Source organism: Eubalaena glacialis, chromosome 2 (genome assembly GCF_028564815.1).
Source record: "Eubalaena glacialis isolate mEubGla1 chromosome 2, mEubGla1.1.hap2.+ XY, whole genome shotgun sequence".
Lineage (NCBI taxonomy): Eukaryota > Metazoa > Chordata > Mammalia > Artiodactyla > Balaenidae > Eubalaena > Eubalaena glacialis.
The window spans coordinates 131964648-131980086 of NC_083717.1; the positions used below are offsets into that span (position 1 = coordinate 131964648).

Genomic DNA, 15439 nt, shown 5'->3' on the forward strand with positions numbered 1-15439 from the left:
AAAAAAAAAGAATTGGAGGGGGAGGAAAAAAAACAACTTGATTTGAAAAGACAAAGTGACATTAGGGAAAAATATCTAGATTTTGTACTGCCAATATAATCTGGCCAAGAAGAGGAGTAATTTCATTTTAAAGTTTAGAGTCGGAGGAGTGGTGTTCATGAATGTTAAAAAAGAAGGTCACAGTAAAACTTTTGATATTTTCCACACACGTGCCTGACAAAGATAAAGGGATTTTTTTTCCTGTAATTTTTTTTTTAAATAAAGGACATGAAAAATCTAATAATGTTTTAATGTAGTTATGGAAGATCAACAAAGTGTGACATCACGATATCTCCCTCAGTGACCTTAGGGATAAAAATAATTTCCCTTAAGTATCAGTCTACTGCCACAGACAGAGTCCATTTTGAGAAAATACAGTTATGAAATTTATGGATCAACTATGATATACCAAAAATGTTTTTCGTATCTATTTAAATAATACTAAAAATTATCTAGAAAAATCCCCATTGGATTTCAATGTCATCACAGTTGATACATTACTGTTAACCAGGAAGTAGGTTTTAAATAAGCTTGAGCCAAGTTAAGTTTTAAGCCAAACTTAAAACAGTATTTTTCCACTACTCCACTGAATAGTATTATATTATAGGTTTGGTTAGAAAGAATAGATTATATCCTTTATATGATTATTGTACTGGTATTCCTTTAAAATGTAATTTCAATTTATTGCATTAGTACTGATTAGTATTAGTTTATATGGATGGGGTATGCATGGGATATCGAAAGTTGATTCTCAATTGCGGTTGATTCTCGATTACAAGTTAAAAGGAAATGGGGGAAGAACAAAGGGTGTTTTGTTTGACACTTTGTCTTACCTTCAGATAAACAGAACTGATATTTAATGATCTAAATCTCAATGAGGCAAATCAATTTTATCATCATGTTAAAAAGTAATAATGAACCTAAAAATCTTCACACTATTATGTAATTTTTGCAAACCGTAAGTCAGGTCCATATGGCTATTACATGGCCTATTTCATGTCTTCTCTCTCAACTCTGACTTACAACTTTAAAGGGACTTCTACATTTATGGGTTGGTTTGTGACAGGAAAATCAAAATCTGAGATGACTGGGAATAAAAAATCATTCTTCAGATATCATAATGTTTTTGCTACTGTAAAGGAGTAAATATTTCCTTTTTATATTATTGTGCTGAATTGAAAACCACTGATAAAAATTTTTATCTTTCGTAACTATTAAAGTCTGCAAAAAAACCATAAAAATGTATTAAGTAATACTGGAAAAGTTATTTACAGTGTTTAAAAACACCTTTTAAAAAATTCAAGTGCATGTTTCTAACAGTTCCTAAAGGCAAAGACAATTTAAAAAAATTAACCAAAGAGCCTTGACTTGGCTGCTGTATCATTCTTTACCTAATGTCTCAGAAAGTGAGAATACTACTTACTTCCCATGTTATACATCTGGCCAAATGTGCAGGATAACATGCAAAATATAAGAAGAACATTAAGAAGAGGAATATGAAGGACTCCAGCTAGTAAACAGCTACAACATGAAAACTGACAGCCTTTATAAATTTAAGGGGAAAAGTTAGTCTGAACGTGGCCTTATTATCAATATTTTTCATTTGTGAAATTTATGGCTCAACTCTATGTATGGCACAGAAAAGTGTTATTCATGTCTATTTTAATAATGTCTGATATTTTATCAGATATTCTCTATTATTAAAAATGAAATGTCCAGGTACACTTAACTAGTTTTTATTTTGTTGTTCATTTATTTATTTTTAGTATCTTTCTTTTACCATCTTTCTTATGCCGAGCTGAGTAATTTTAGATAGTGTCAACCCAGTCTAATATAATTTTCTCTTTGCTAGGTCTTTTATATAATTAATTGAAAGGGCTCCAAGTTTTTTTGTAAAATTATTTTTATAATGGCCAATTAAACGGTGACAGGAATGGAAGCTTTAATTTCGTCGACTTTGAGAATTACAGTAATTTTTTTTGCAAGCAAATTAGGCCAGTAAAGGAGTACTGTGCCTCTTAAACTACTTAATATAAAGAAAACTTATATAATATGAAGAGAATCTGAAGGCTTATTATGATGAACTTCAAGTATATTGTATTCTCTTTTCCTGCTTCCCTTGAACATCATTAAAACAGTCATCTTTGTATTTCAGGTGCCTAGTATGGTGTGAGGCACACAACAGAATAACTATTTGATGAGTTAAGATACCCAGTAACAATGCAACACATTACAAAATACAAAGACACACCATTTCAGTTCAGTAGTACTACATTCTCATGCTGAGAAACAAAAAGGTCAATACAACAAGGTGTAACTAACTTCAACCAAGGGTTCTATTATTAGTTATTTTTATCCCAGAACCAGTGTTAGTGTTTCATGCAGACCTAAGTTAGTAAGTATAATTCTGGAAGAAATTTAGTGACAATTTCTGAAATGTTTAGTATGAACCAGGGCAGTGTTAAGTTTGCTTATTAACTGAGTTACAAGCTTAGTGCTTGCTAATTTTTAAAAAAGGAAATGGGGGAAGAACAAAGGGTGTTTTGTTTGACACTTTGTCTTACCTTCAGATAAACAGAACTGATATTTAATGATCTAAAGAGGGAAAATAAAATAAATGAAACAATCATAAGGAGTGCAAAGTATTACAGAATAGGAAGGCCATGAGTCATTTATTTTCTTACTGATTTCTTCAAAATTAGTTAATTGTACAAATGCAGTACCCTCTTATAATCTTTAAATATTACAAAATAATTTACTCTGCTAAGTACTTCTAAATCTAGACCAATTATTTTAACTTTATTTGTAAAATTAGAGATGATAAGGCAATATTCTTGGCCATAAAATTTGATCCTCTGAAGTTGAGAGTGCCTGCTCAACTTGTATTTCTTTTGCAGATACTTCAGTAACGATTCCGTGAAACACAATAGTTACTGCCCATTAGCTCAGATAAAATGTAGTGTATGTGCTTTTATGAAGACTGTTGACTTTTAAAGGAACTGCATTTACGTAAAAGAAAGTATCAATCAAATTTACAGGCCAAATATGAAAATAATGATGAAGAATATTTATATTTCAATGACTGGAACTTTATTCAAGCAAGTTTTCCATTATTTTAAGAGTTTTTTAGAACAAAAGGGTATTGCATTTCAAGTTCCAATAATGAACAGTAACTAATACTTGCTTTTAATCTTACCGGCATCAGATGGTAAATGATGGTAGGGAGCTGGAGAAAAAACCTGTGCTGCAAAATCTTCAAATGTCGTTGGTTCTAAATGGTGCTGGACAATCGTTTGCAGATATCGCGCTCTCTCCTCATAGCTGATTTCCTTCAGTTAAGGATGAACTTAAATGCAGCATACATTGGGAAAGAACAGATCGCATCAAAAAGGACTACTATCACTGCTAAGCCATTACTTCTTAATAAATATAATTATTCATTAACTATTCTTGCATATCATTAAAAGTACGGCTTTTTAAAGAGAAAAAAATGTAGCTTTTAACGTAAGTTTACTCTTCAGGATACCACTATACCTGGCAGCTTAACAGGAAGACATTTATTAGAAAATAATTAATAGTAAACTGTTGGAAGAAACAAAGGTAACAGTTTACTTGGGAAAGGATTCAACTGCTATCAGGTCAGCCTAAGGCTCATCTTATCTTGTTAATCAGCTTCGATCTGCAGATGTACTCTGAAAAGCCATGCGATAAATATTATAATGCTTAAAATACTATGTCTGAAATTCTGTTTTTCATTTGTAATAATTTATTGTGAAAAATTCCTGCATATCATCTTTTTCTAAAATCCCTGCATTTTCCCAACAATTGTTCTCATTTTGAATGGAAGACTACTGTTGCTGTAATCCTCGAACTTAACTCCATGCAGTTAAGATAAATACACAGTTGAATCTGTATGTCAGGAAAAAATACCTAGTCAATTATAACACTGAAACAAGCAGGAATATTTGCAGAGAGTCCACAGGCCTCCTACATACTGCCTAACAAAGCATCTACAGGGCACTGACACTGACAGAAAAATACTGTACTTCCCTTTCACCACATTTTCTTCTCTGATATTATTGACAAGCAACCAGTACCTTGAAGTGTTGTTGCTTCTGAACAACCCACTCCAGGTTTCCTGTTTCAGCAGGCCTGATTGTGCTGTTAGCACAGAGAGGGCGAGAAAGAGAGAGAATATTTCTGTTGTTCACGAAAGCAACTATGGAAATGGCTGTCAAAATGTAGAGCAGCAGGCAGCAACATACAATTATCAGGAAAAACTCACATGCTGACTTCATGTCGTATAGTTCCTGAACTGAGAAATCAGTTAACCTTTCTTCTACAACTTTTAAAAGTTTTCCAGCTGTACTCAGTGTGCTATGTTGATAGGCTTTACCTAAGACATTTAACTAAGTGTAAAGGATAATAAAAATTTGCTTACTGGTTCTTCTTTATTCATTGAATTTTCCCTAAAACCCATTTTAATATTTTACCCTCAAAATTCATTATTCTCTCTCTTTTTAAAATTGCAATTCAATTGTTGTAGTCCTTTAGTTCCAGAGATTGTAGACCGAGTCTACAATCAAGACCAAGAAAAAATTTTGAGAGGGAGATAATTTAAAATGTTAATTCAGTGGGAGATACCATAGCTAGTTACATTTACAAAAGATTACTGATTGAGAAAAAAAAAAAAGAAGAGTTAAAGGTAAGTCTATATTCATTATGCACTTGACTTAGACTGTGATGTCTTTTGCCACCTAAATGACTTGAGTAACCTCTTCTTATACTACAATTTATTTTATGTATCAAATATTGAAATAATCTTAATTTCAGTTCCTGGCAATCCATTATTTTCAATTCTGGGGTTGAACTTCAAAAGAATTTTACTCCTGAAATGGGTAGCAACAGGACAAGATGCTATATTGAAAGGATATTATGGAAGGATCATATAGACGTTTTTGAGTGTTAACACAGAAAAGTAATATAGCACACTTTTAAAAGAGGGTATATGGTTATAAATGAAAGGGGATGAAACTGATGGTTCAATCTAAATAATACCACATATCTCACAACTTGTTGGAAAGTACTTTTTTCATTGGGGGAGATTCACAGCTGCCGAATTTTCTGCAGTTAATAGAGTCCTTTGATTCACAGCAGTGCCCCTTGTACAAAAAATACTGGCCTTTGTGTATTACCAGAAACTAATTTTCTATTTGGCTGAAAAGGGAAAAATGGGGTTATTGCTTCTCCCTCCTACAGAGCTTTTCATTATGCCTGATGCACTCAACTTCTAAGCTCTTCTGAGAAAAAAAATAACTGAAGAGGCAAGAGGTAGAAAAATGAGCTTGTTAGCACATTAGAAGTGAAGTATCTTGGTGGGCCCTAGAAATTCCCAGTGGTGTGTTAACTTATCACTCTATGCATGCTGGCACTGATAGTCTCCCAATTGATCACTCTCTTTTCGCACCAAAGGTGCTGCCAGGAAGCAAAGGCTGAAGGCCCACAGGAGAACAGTCTGCTATCAAAACAAGCTGTTTTTAAAAGTCTGCTTGAATGGGTAAAATGCTTCATGAAAAGTAGGGTGGAGACACCTACCTGCTTTTAAAATGCTCTACTTTCAGAGGGCCTATAAATGAAATATTTTACTTTACCTTATTATATTTAGAGTTTACACAAAAATCAGGCAGAGAGAAAGCAAATTTAATATTTCTAAAGCAAGGAGATTATTAGAGCAAGAAATGAATATCTAGAGAAGATACATTTTTTATTTAAAAAAATTTTTTTAACAGCTTTATTAGAGTATAATTGCTTTACATTGTTGTGTTAGTTTCTGCTGTATAACAAAGTGAATCAGCTATACATATACATATATCCCCATATCCCCTCCCTCTTGTGTCTCCCTCCCACCCTCCCTCTCCCACCCCTCTAGGTGGTCACAAAGCACCAAGCTGATCTTCCTGTGCTATGCGGCTGCTTCCCACTAGCTATCTATTTTACATTTGGTAGTGTATATATGTCAATGCCACTCTCTCATGTCGTCCCAGCTTACCTTTCCTCCTCCCTGTGTCCTCAAGTCCGTTCTCTACGTCTGCATCTTTATTCCTGTCCTGCCCCTAGGTTCTTAAGGATACATTCTGAAGTGTAATTCTATTTCACTATACAAAAGGAGATTCATAAAACTCTGAAGAAACCCTAATATATAAAGCTATAGAAACTAAAATTATCTAGACATAATGTATTCATTTTGTATAAAAACACATGATGTATTTAATAAAACTGCAAAAAAATCGTAATTAGAGAAAATGATGCTTTCTAAAACAATTTTTTAAAGTTGAAGTATAGGTGGCAGAGTGAAGGAAAACAATCATTAATGGTTGAATTTAAATGAAAAACTGCAACGGTTATCACAAATTAGGCAGCCCATTGTCTGAAGTTTCCTTCTGGGGGATTATTTTCAGAAAATACTGTTAGCTTAGTAAATTATTATAGACTACAGTAACTCACCTTCTAAAAGCTAAATATTCTAATTTTCCAAGTGTGATGTAGTCAAATAAATAAATAAACAACAATATGAAAGCAACCCAATCTACAGTACTTACATCTTTTCCCCTTTTACTTTGGAAAACATATATTAAGGAGATATAATGAACTCTAAGTACTTAAACAATAGTCCTGAGTCCACAAACAAGGTGTTTTTTGTGATTGAGATGATGATAAAGTTCCAAACAGTGATGTTAGCATCTGCAATGGTAACCATAGTCCAAAATAGTTAATTCCTATATCTCCTTATAATATGTTAGACACTTATTCCTTAAAAGGCAGCTCTCTAGGGAAGAGTTATTAGTACCTATAAATTGAGTGGCATACGCAAACTTGATGGCTAATAACAACAGGATAGCTCAAGCTATATTCCTACTGTGATTGTGTGTTGCCACTGGCATTGAAATTAAAAAAATTGAAATGGGTGAAATCATAAAAAGGTGATGGTAAACTTACAAATTCAGAACAAAATTTAAAGTACAAGTCTAAGTTGAATTAAGATGGTTTTTGTTGCAAATCTAAAACAACCCAAGCCAAAACTAGAATAAAAAGCCATTTGATAAAGGAGACTTTTAGCTGGTAGGAATCTTTAATACAGAACTAGCCAATCAAAAGAAATAACACACAGGTGCTGCAATCACAGCAATATAATTATCCACTAATCCTCCTTCCTTCTACTTTCTGTAAAAATAGAAATGGGGGGAAGGAATATTACCATTCTAAAAATAAGAAAAGGGAACTAAATGATTTTTATAGTATAAATAAATAGTTTAAACCCAATCTGTACTTCATTAATATGAAGTTAATATCAGTATTCAAGTAACTACTTTTGATTTTAAACTTATCTTATGAAATAATAATGGCCCCCTGTCACTGTGTCAAGACCAGCTGTTATGAAACTAGGGTTCAGTTTCAGCCCACTCCTGGAAAGAGATGCATGAATTCTCTGTGCCACAGTTTCTCTGAATGTTAAATGGGGATCCCCCCACCTGCTCCTATTTATGTCATAGGGCTGTTGAAGATAAAGGATATAAATATAAAGTAACCCAAAAGTCCCCCTACATCTGTGATGAAAATAGTTATTTTGACCTTTGACTCAAGTCTTTGTAAATAGCAGGTGCTGTCTCTACTAGGACAATTTTCAATATCAGCTTAAGAAATATACCTGTGTTCATGTGCAAGAACTCTGATAATATTTCTTGTTTATGTTATGTACAAGAGGAACTTTTGACTTATTCTGGTAAGAGAAAACTCTGATTTCTCATGAGAAAAAACACAATATGAAGAAAAGAGACTGCAGACAGTTAATTAGAAACACTTTTTTCAACTTGACTAATGTATAGGGAGAACAGATAAAAGGTAGATTTGGTTTTTAAAGAAGCAACAACCCTTCATTCGCCACAATAATTTTCTTAATAATACAATGTAATTTTGAACTGCTTTTGCTGTCAGAAAAGGCAAAACTTCCAGTTTTGTGATCATTAATTCCATGGCACGCCCAGGAGGTTGTATAAATACTTAGGTCCAATGTAATTTGTGACTAGTCTCAAATAGAAATAGAAATTTGTGTGTGTGTAAGTATATGTACCTATGTACATGTATGTATGTTTATGTTTGTATATATGTATGTTGTACATAGCAAGAATCAATATAAAGTATAATTTTTCACAAAAAGGAGTTACGAAAATTACAGACAGACAACAAAGGCATATCATTGCTTAATTAACTTCCTCTTAAATTCAGGTTTAATGTTTTCTTTCCTAAACAAGAAAAGAAAAAACTACCGGCTCCTTTTTAAGTAAAGGCAAAGCATGAAGTGTCTATATCTGTGCTCAATAGCATAGCCTCAGGGATTTAGGGCCCATTCTGAAATTCCTAATTTAGTAAGCACTTGCCCACACTCATATTAATGTGGTTTCTTTGCCGTTTTAGCAGTCAGGAATTTCATCTCCCTTCTCTGTATACAAAATTCCAAAAACAGTAATTGCAGGAAGAGAAAGAGTTTTACCTATTAAAAATTTCTTGCAAGTACTACTTACAATATTTACAAAGTTTGTAAGATGGTTGGTAGTTCGAAATTGGCTATGGTGGGAGTTTTCACATCATAGAACTCAAAAAATGCCACAAATCGAGGCCTCCTCCTGCTCTCCAGAGCCAGTTGTTAAGCATCAAGTGTGCCTCATTCCTCACGCTTGTTCTCCTAATAAACTAGTGGGAGACTAATGTCTGAGGGCGGAGGCCATGCCTTTTTATCTTTATATCTCTAGCACCTAGCACAGGGCCTAGCAGCACTCAATGATTGTTTATAAATTATAGAATGAATGAATAAAGTTGGTTTGGTAGTTGATTAGGAGCCTATTATGCAGACAGCCCCCTTCCTCTAATCTCAGTTTGGCTCCCCAGAGACAAAGCCCTTTGGGGCAAATACAGTTCGGACTCTCCTAGGATTGAATTTAGAGAGAGAGTCTGGTTCCACCCCTACCCTTAATCTTGCTGACCTTCTCCGGAAGAAGAAAAAGTGAGTAAAGCACAATGTATACATATGTAAGGTGTAACATTAAAAGAAAACTGATATTAATTTCTTAAAAAATTATAATAATTGCCTACTGAAGAAATTCTGTAAATGTTGAAAGTAATTACAACTCATTACAGTTTAGCATTGAAATAAACATTTTGCCCCATTGGTTGTGATAATTTTAGTTAGAATTAGAGGACGGATACAACAATGATCTACAAACATTAATGTCAGGAAACTTAGCAAAATCAGCAAAATGTTTATTCAGCAATAAGCCTTGCCTCGAAGGAGAATATAAAGATTCGCTCAGAAAAACAAAGCTGCTGACCGGTAGAGTTCGGACTAGAACCTTGGTCATTTAACAGTCCAGTGCTCTTTCTACAGACAATCTCAGTGATCTGGATTTTAGATGGGGAAAAAAAAAAGTATAAAAGGCATTTTAGTCAGCTCAAGGACGGCCAACACAATGACTACTAGCTTAAGTTCTATGATTGGCAATTTTTCAAAAATGTTTTATACTAGAATATCATATGTAGTATAGTAATAAAAATCCATGGCATGATCTAAAATAAAACTGAGAAAATAAAAAAACTACATTTGACTTTTTAGTTCTAAAAGGCCTTGAAGTATCTTCAAACATTCTGAGGCAGTATCATTACACAGGGTCTTGAAAACATAATGAAAAATAAGAATTTTATTGAGATATAGAATATGGGTAGATATATTTTGCAAGTACATCTGCAGGATCTAATAATTATTATCAGGAGTAAAGTGGCATACTTCCCTGAAATATACAGGGCAATTAAGTATCCCATGGACTAAAAGGCACTGCTCATTTATAAAAGTAAACTATATTGCTTACTTTATAAAGAAGATCTAGTAAATTAATTAATACTCCATTTCTTTCCTACAGTAGCTAATTTCTTTAAGAAACATGCAGTCTACTTCATATGCAGTAAAAATAAAATTCCCCTAAATAAATAGCATGAATCTTGGAATTATTTGTACTATGTTATTAGAAATTCTGAAAATCTGCAACAGGTTATGACCAATTATTGTGTATGATTTTTATGATGCTTTATATTAATGAAATTCTTTAGTAGTTGATACTATCTACACCATGAAGGAAAAGCTGTGATTTGTCAGAGTAGACAAAGCTGGGCTTTAATCCATCCTTTTAAGCATGCTGCCAAGTCTATATTGTTTTCACTGCGTCTCAATTAGGAGACAGGCAGGACACCTGGTACTTCTTTATCTAAGTCCCATGGGCTGCCAGATGACTCAAAATCCATAACAGGTGCTAAGGCACTGTGAGGATAGTCCTATTATTGAAAGCTGGAGCTGTATAAAATTTGGACCATATATAATTGCTCATAAATCAGTCAATTACTAAATGAAAACATTAAGTAAAAAGTTGATAAGCCCAATTCTAACAAACTTCATGTAAATACATTTAAAAAGATTAACCTTAAATAAATAGGATTAAAAATTTAAACCTACCTAAAGGTTCTGAAAATCCTTCCTGATTTAATAATCTAATACTCATTGGCAGTTTCTAAAAAGGACTAACATGATTATCAAATATGTGTATCTATTACACTTTCATGAAAGTTGTATGAAACAAAACATCTAAAAGAAAAACTAAGTTACCTGGATTTCAAATTTAATGAAATTAAAATTTTGTGCTCTCCTTCTTGGTAAGATCTGCTTGAAAATATTACCATTAAGTAATAATGAGACTTTCATAGTCAACAGAGAACTGCTTCAAAATTACTAGTATTACAGTAAGAGTTTAAAAAATATTGGGGGGAGACTAGGAATAATCACTGTGTTGTTCCTCTTAGGGACAAAAATTTCAGTACATTAAGTTGAGGAAATGAATGTCTGTGTTTGGACTAAATACTAAACTTGGGTTCTGTGAGAAGACTGCAAAAAGGAAAAAAATAACTAAGTGAAATTTTACAGTGTACAATTACTTAAGTGTTATCTCTACCTAAATGTGCACTAACTTAATTAAGATTTTGTTTAAATGCTATAATTATCAGGAGTACAAAAAAAGTGATTTATTATCATGGTAGTAGTTACAAAGTACAGCAAACTGTCATTTAAGACAGTGTCATAGCATCTATGATAAACAGTATATTGGCTTAAACTAATGCACTATATGCCCCCAGGGAATAATAGGCTCAGAGACTGGACTTTAACATTAAAATCTACCCATTAATCTTGACTTAACTACAATCTATTCTGCAGTAAAAGGAAGAATGGGCATTCAATGAATTACTGTTTTTGAAATATTGCACTGGTGCCCATTTACTAAAATAATTTAAGGGGACATGAAGAGATGCAATACTAGTAAATCTTACAGACTGTTACTAATTTTATAAAACATGCATTTGATTTTCCCTCAGTTTAGCAAGAACACCCCATTTTTTAAAATCTATAGATTAAAAAATTTTTCTTAAAATATCTCTCCCTGATCCTTTGAAAGGACATGTTGCATAAATTACAATACTGCAGTATAATTTAGTCAACTTAAGTTCTGCTGAAAAAAAGAATCATCTATGGAAATATACTGTGGGGTCAGGATCCTGGGGGCTGAAAAAGCTTTAATTTTTTTAAAGTTGTAGATCATTGTTTCTTTGCATCAGAATCTCCAACTGCTTGATTAGACTGACCAAAAGAAAATGGAAAGGCCCAGAGTAGTGTTTATACAAATATCACAGCATACAATGCCTCACATAACAAAGAAACAACCCTCACATTTAAAAAAGATATCCAAAATAGAATTCAAGGAGAGAAAGACAATTATGAGTGACTGAAATAGGCATTACCTACTCATTTAAATGATAAATCCAGTATTTAACCTTAAGATTTGCTTAGTGGATTATTTTAGCATTTGCGATTGTTACGCATAAAATTAATTTACATTTCTATATTAATATTGCTTATATGTATTCAGACGATATTTGGGAATTCTAAAAAACACAGCGTAAGCCAAATCTGTCTCTAACCTTATCTGATATATAAAATGTGCTGGTTTTAATCCACTTTCCCTTATTTTAAATTTCTATCAAGATTACAAAACATTACTTTCATTTCATTTAAAGGTAAAACTATCATGAAGCAAACCGACTTTTGCTCTGCTATAATCTGGTGGGCTGAAAATAGATAATGGCATGTTAACAAGGAATTACTACAGGTGGTTGCTTAAATATATTAATTTGCTTTCTTTTTGATAGTAGGTATGTGCTAAATAAAAGTCAACACCCTTAGCAAAAGAATAAGTAAATGTAGAAACATCAATTCTACAACAGCTATTTTTGCTTCTTCTCTTTTCTGAACAGCAATTAGTAAAGCAACCCCATCCCCTCCTCCCTAGTGCCGTCAAGCTGTTCAGAGCAGTTTGCAACTCGACAATGGTACCATTGTGAATGCTCTCTGGGCTTCCTTCCCACAGAGAGTTAAATGGGCAGTTCCTGCTGCCCATGATTGGTGTCCAGTGAAATAATACTCAAGAGCCAGGTTTTATCAGCTTCACGCCAAAGAAGTGAAGCCAGGGAACCCAAGCCTTCATATCATACTGGACCATATGCCAACCCTGATGGCCCCAAAGGTTTATCACTAAGAATCAGGATCCATCATGTCCCTTGTGAAATTTCACTTCGCATACCTTATGTGAAATGCAAAGCTTCACTAAAAACCGAACCTTCTTTGCAATTGGCATGAACAGATGGACGGTAACAGTGGTTTGGCAAGCAAAAGTTAAGATTTAAATAGGCTATGTTCTAGCGTTTGAGAGGAAAAGCAGTTAGAAGAAAATGGGGAGATTTGTGATCCATAGTTTAATTTTAATTCCATTATTGAGTTATTAAAAATTCAATAGCAAAATCCCATATATTTAGTAAAAGGAAAATAATAGATTAAAAGCACTGCAATTCCTATGTTAAACAAGGTTAGAGTAATTTCAGCTTTACATCCTTCATGCTTTGCTCTCTGAAATCCCCAAATAGCATCTGAATCTACTGCTGTTTTTCTATTTAAACAAAGACTAGAATAAAACTTACACATTATGCAGTAGGTGTAGTTAATAATAATGTGAGCATACCAGTGCACCTTCATCACTAATATCAACAACACAGCGTTTAACAGAGCGCGAAAAAAAATTCCTTTTCTAGCAAAGGTCAGAAGTTAATAAAGATGGAAGTAGAGGAACTTCAAGTTTTGTTGTTTTTAGGGAACAGTCAGACAATCACCTGATAGAGTTCTCCTATTTTCTTTCTGGTACACTATGATATAACCCAACTGTCCATAGATTGGCATATATGGACCATACTGTCACACTGGATTTGAGAAAACAGGTAAAATGGTGGTACTGCTTTCTTTTCCTTTGCTATTTTTGCTGTGAAGCCAAGGTACTATCAGAACAGGATAAAAAAACTTCATTTGTCAACAACATGTAAAAGTTTAACAGTATGTAAAAACACATTTTCTGAGCTCTTGCTACATGACAGACAGGCTGCTTAGTGCTTCATGTGGATAATCTCATTTAATCCTTACAACACTACTGAGTTTGGTACTCCTTTTACAGATTAAATAAAATTAGACATAAAGACAGTGACACACTTAATAAGTGGTTCTGGACTCTGAAGCCCAGGCTGATTACCCAACAGTCAGCCTCCACATTTTTAAATATAATTAATTTATAATTAAGGACTATAATTAAGGACAGTCTATACTTACCAATACTATCTTCTGAGGAAATGATCTACAAAAGACGGTAGATACATAAAGTTATGCAGTTTCTCAATAAACTCACTTTCTTCTAACATGAAATGGCAGCAATATTGATGGGCCTCCCTAAGAGGTTTTATAATGTTCTATCGTAATGAATGGCAAACTGCATTAGTGGAGCCAATCAATTACATTTCATTTCGTTTTGGCTCTCATACTTTTGCAACAGGTTCTTTACATTTGAGTAGTAGAACTGCAGGGATAACAAACTGTGACTAATTGAAGAATGATCATTGACTTCTGGTAATTTGTCTGATAAAGTTAAACAGAAACCCAATTCTGGCATTTACGAAAAAGTCAAATCTAAACAGATTAGAAGAAATCAAATAATATTGGTTTGGGAGGAAAGAATATTAAATCTAGGAGGAAAGTGTTTTTTAAAGATACTATTTTATTTTATAACATCCCCCAAAATGTATATTTCACAATATTATATATGTATTACATATATATATATACACACATAAAGCCTCAAAATATAAATTACAAGAATTATAACAGACATGCTGCATTCCATCTACTCAAATCTCACCCTTTGAGGCCCAGATTTTCTATACATTCTTCCCTGATTTTCTTACTCCAGAGTAATGACTTTTTCCTTGGAACTCCCACAGCATCTTATCTACAACCCTACTGTGACACATTTTACCTTGTGTTATAATTTTTAGTGTACATATAATTATCTCCCCTATTAAATTATAAGATTATTGAAGAGATTACCATCTGATTTGTCTTTGCATTTCTCTCAAAATCTTTACCATTACCATTTAAGTGATCAATCAATATTTTTGATAGAAGAAAAACAGTACAGTTGCATCTTTTGACCTGGTGGTGGTTAAACTGTAATTATTCACCATATAGTATATTTAGGATTTATACTCTTTTTTCAAATTATATTTTGCAGTAAGAAAGGTTAAGAAGAAAAACTTAAGAAAATTAGGACATGGGATGTGGTTAATTTTATGTCAACTTGGCTAGGCCATGGTACCCAGTTTTTGGTCAAACACCAGCCTAGATGTTGCTGTGAAGGTATTTTTTAGATGTGAGTACCATTTAAATCAGGAGAAAAGTATATCAGATTACTCTCCATAATGTGGGTGGGTCTCATCCAGTCAGTTGAAGACCTTAGGAGAAAAGATTGAGGTCCCCAAGGAAGGCAGGAATTCTATCTCCAGATGCCTTCTGACTCAGACTGCATCAACTCTACCCCAACTCCCACAGATTTCAGACTTGCCATACCCACAACCGTGTGAGCCAATTCCTTAAAATCAGTCTCTCTCTTTATGTACTTATGTATATACACACATCCTACTGAGTGTTTCTCTGAGAACCTGAATACAACATGACTATATACTGTAACTTCTGAAAATTTCTATGTATAATAAATCTCACATTAAAAAAGAAAGAGAAATAGTACATATTTGATAGCAACATATTTAACATTTATACATAGTCAAAATGTCCCTAGGATCAAAACAAATAATTACTTAAAAATTTTTATTTAAGGAAAAGTCATGATAGCTAAGATCATGAAATTAATGCTTTGGAATT

At 33.2% G+C, this 15439-nt stretch overlaps 1 protein-coding gene across 6 annotated transcripts in view; it reads right to left on the bottom strand.

The window, feature by feature from the left end:
• Window positions 1-15439, bottom strand: part of RALGAPA1 (Ral GTPase activating protein catalytic subunit alpha 1) — a 218035-nt gene that overhangs the window by 7719 nt on the left and 194877 nt on the right. For 4 of the 6 annotated variants that reach the window (XM_061180792.1, XM_061180786.1, XM_061180793.1 and 1 more), the window contains one exon: window positions 3236-3360. In XM_061180792.1, coding sequence (XP_061036775.1) covers window positions 3236-3360 — 125 coding nt within the window. Of the gene's footprint in view, window positions 1-872; window positions 904-2603; window positions 2635-3235; window positions 3361-15439 lie in introns of all 6 variants that reach the window. The other 2 variants (XM_061180787.1, XM_061180788.1) reach the window with 2 other exon arrangements.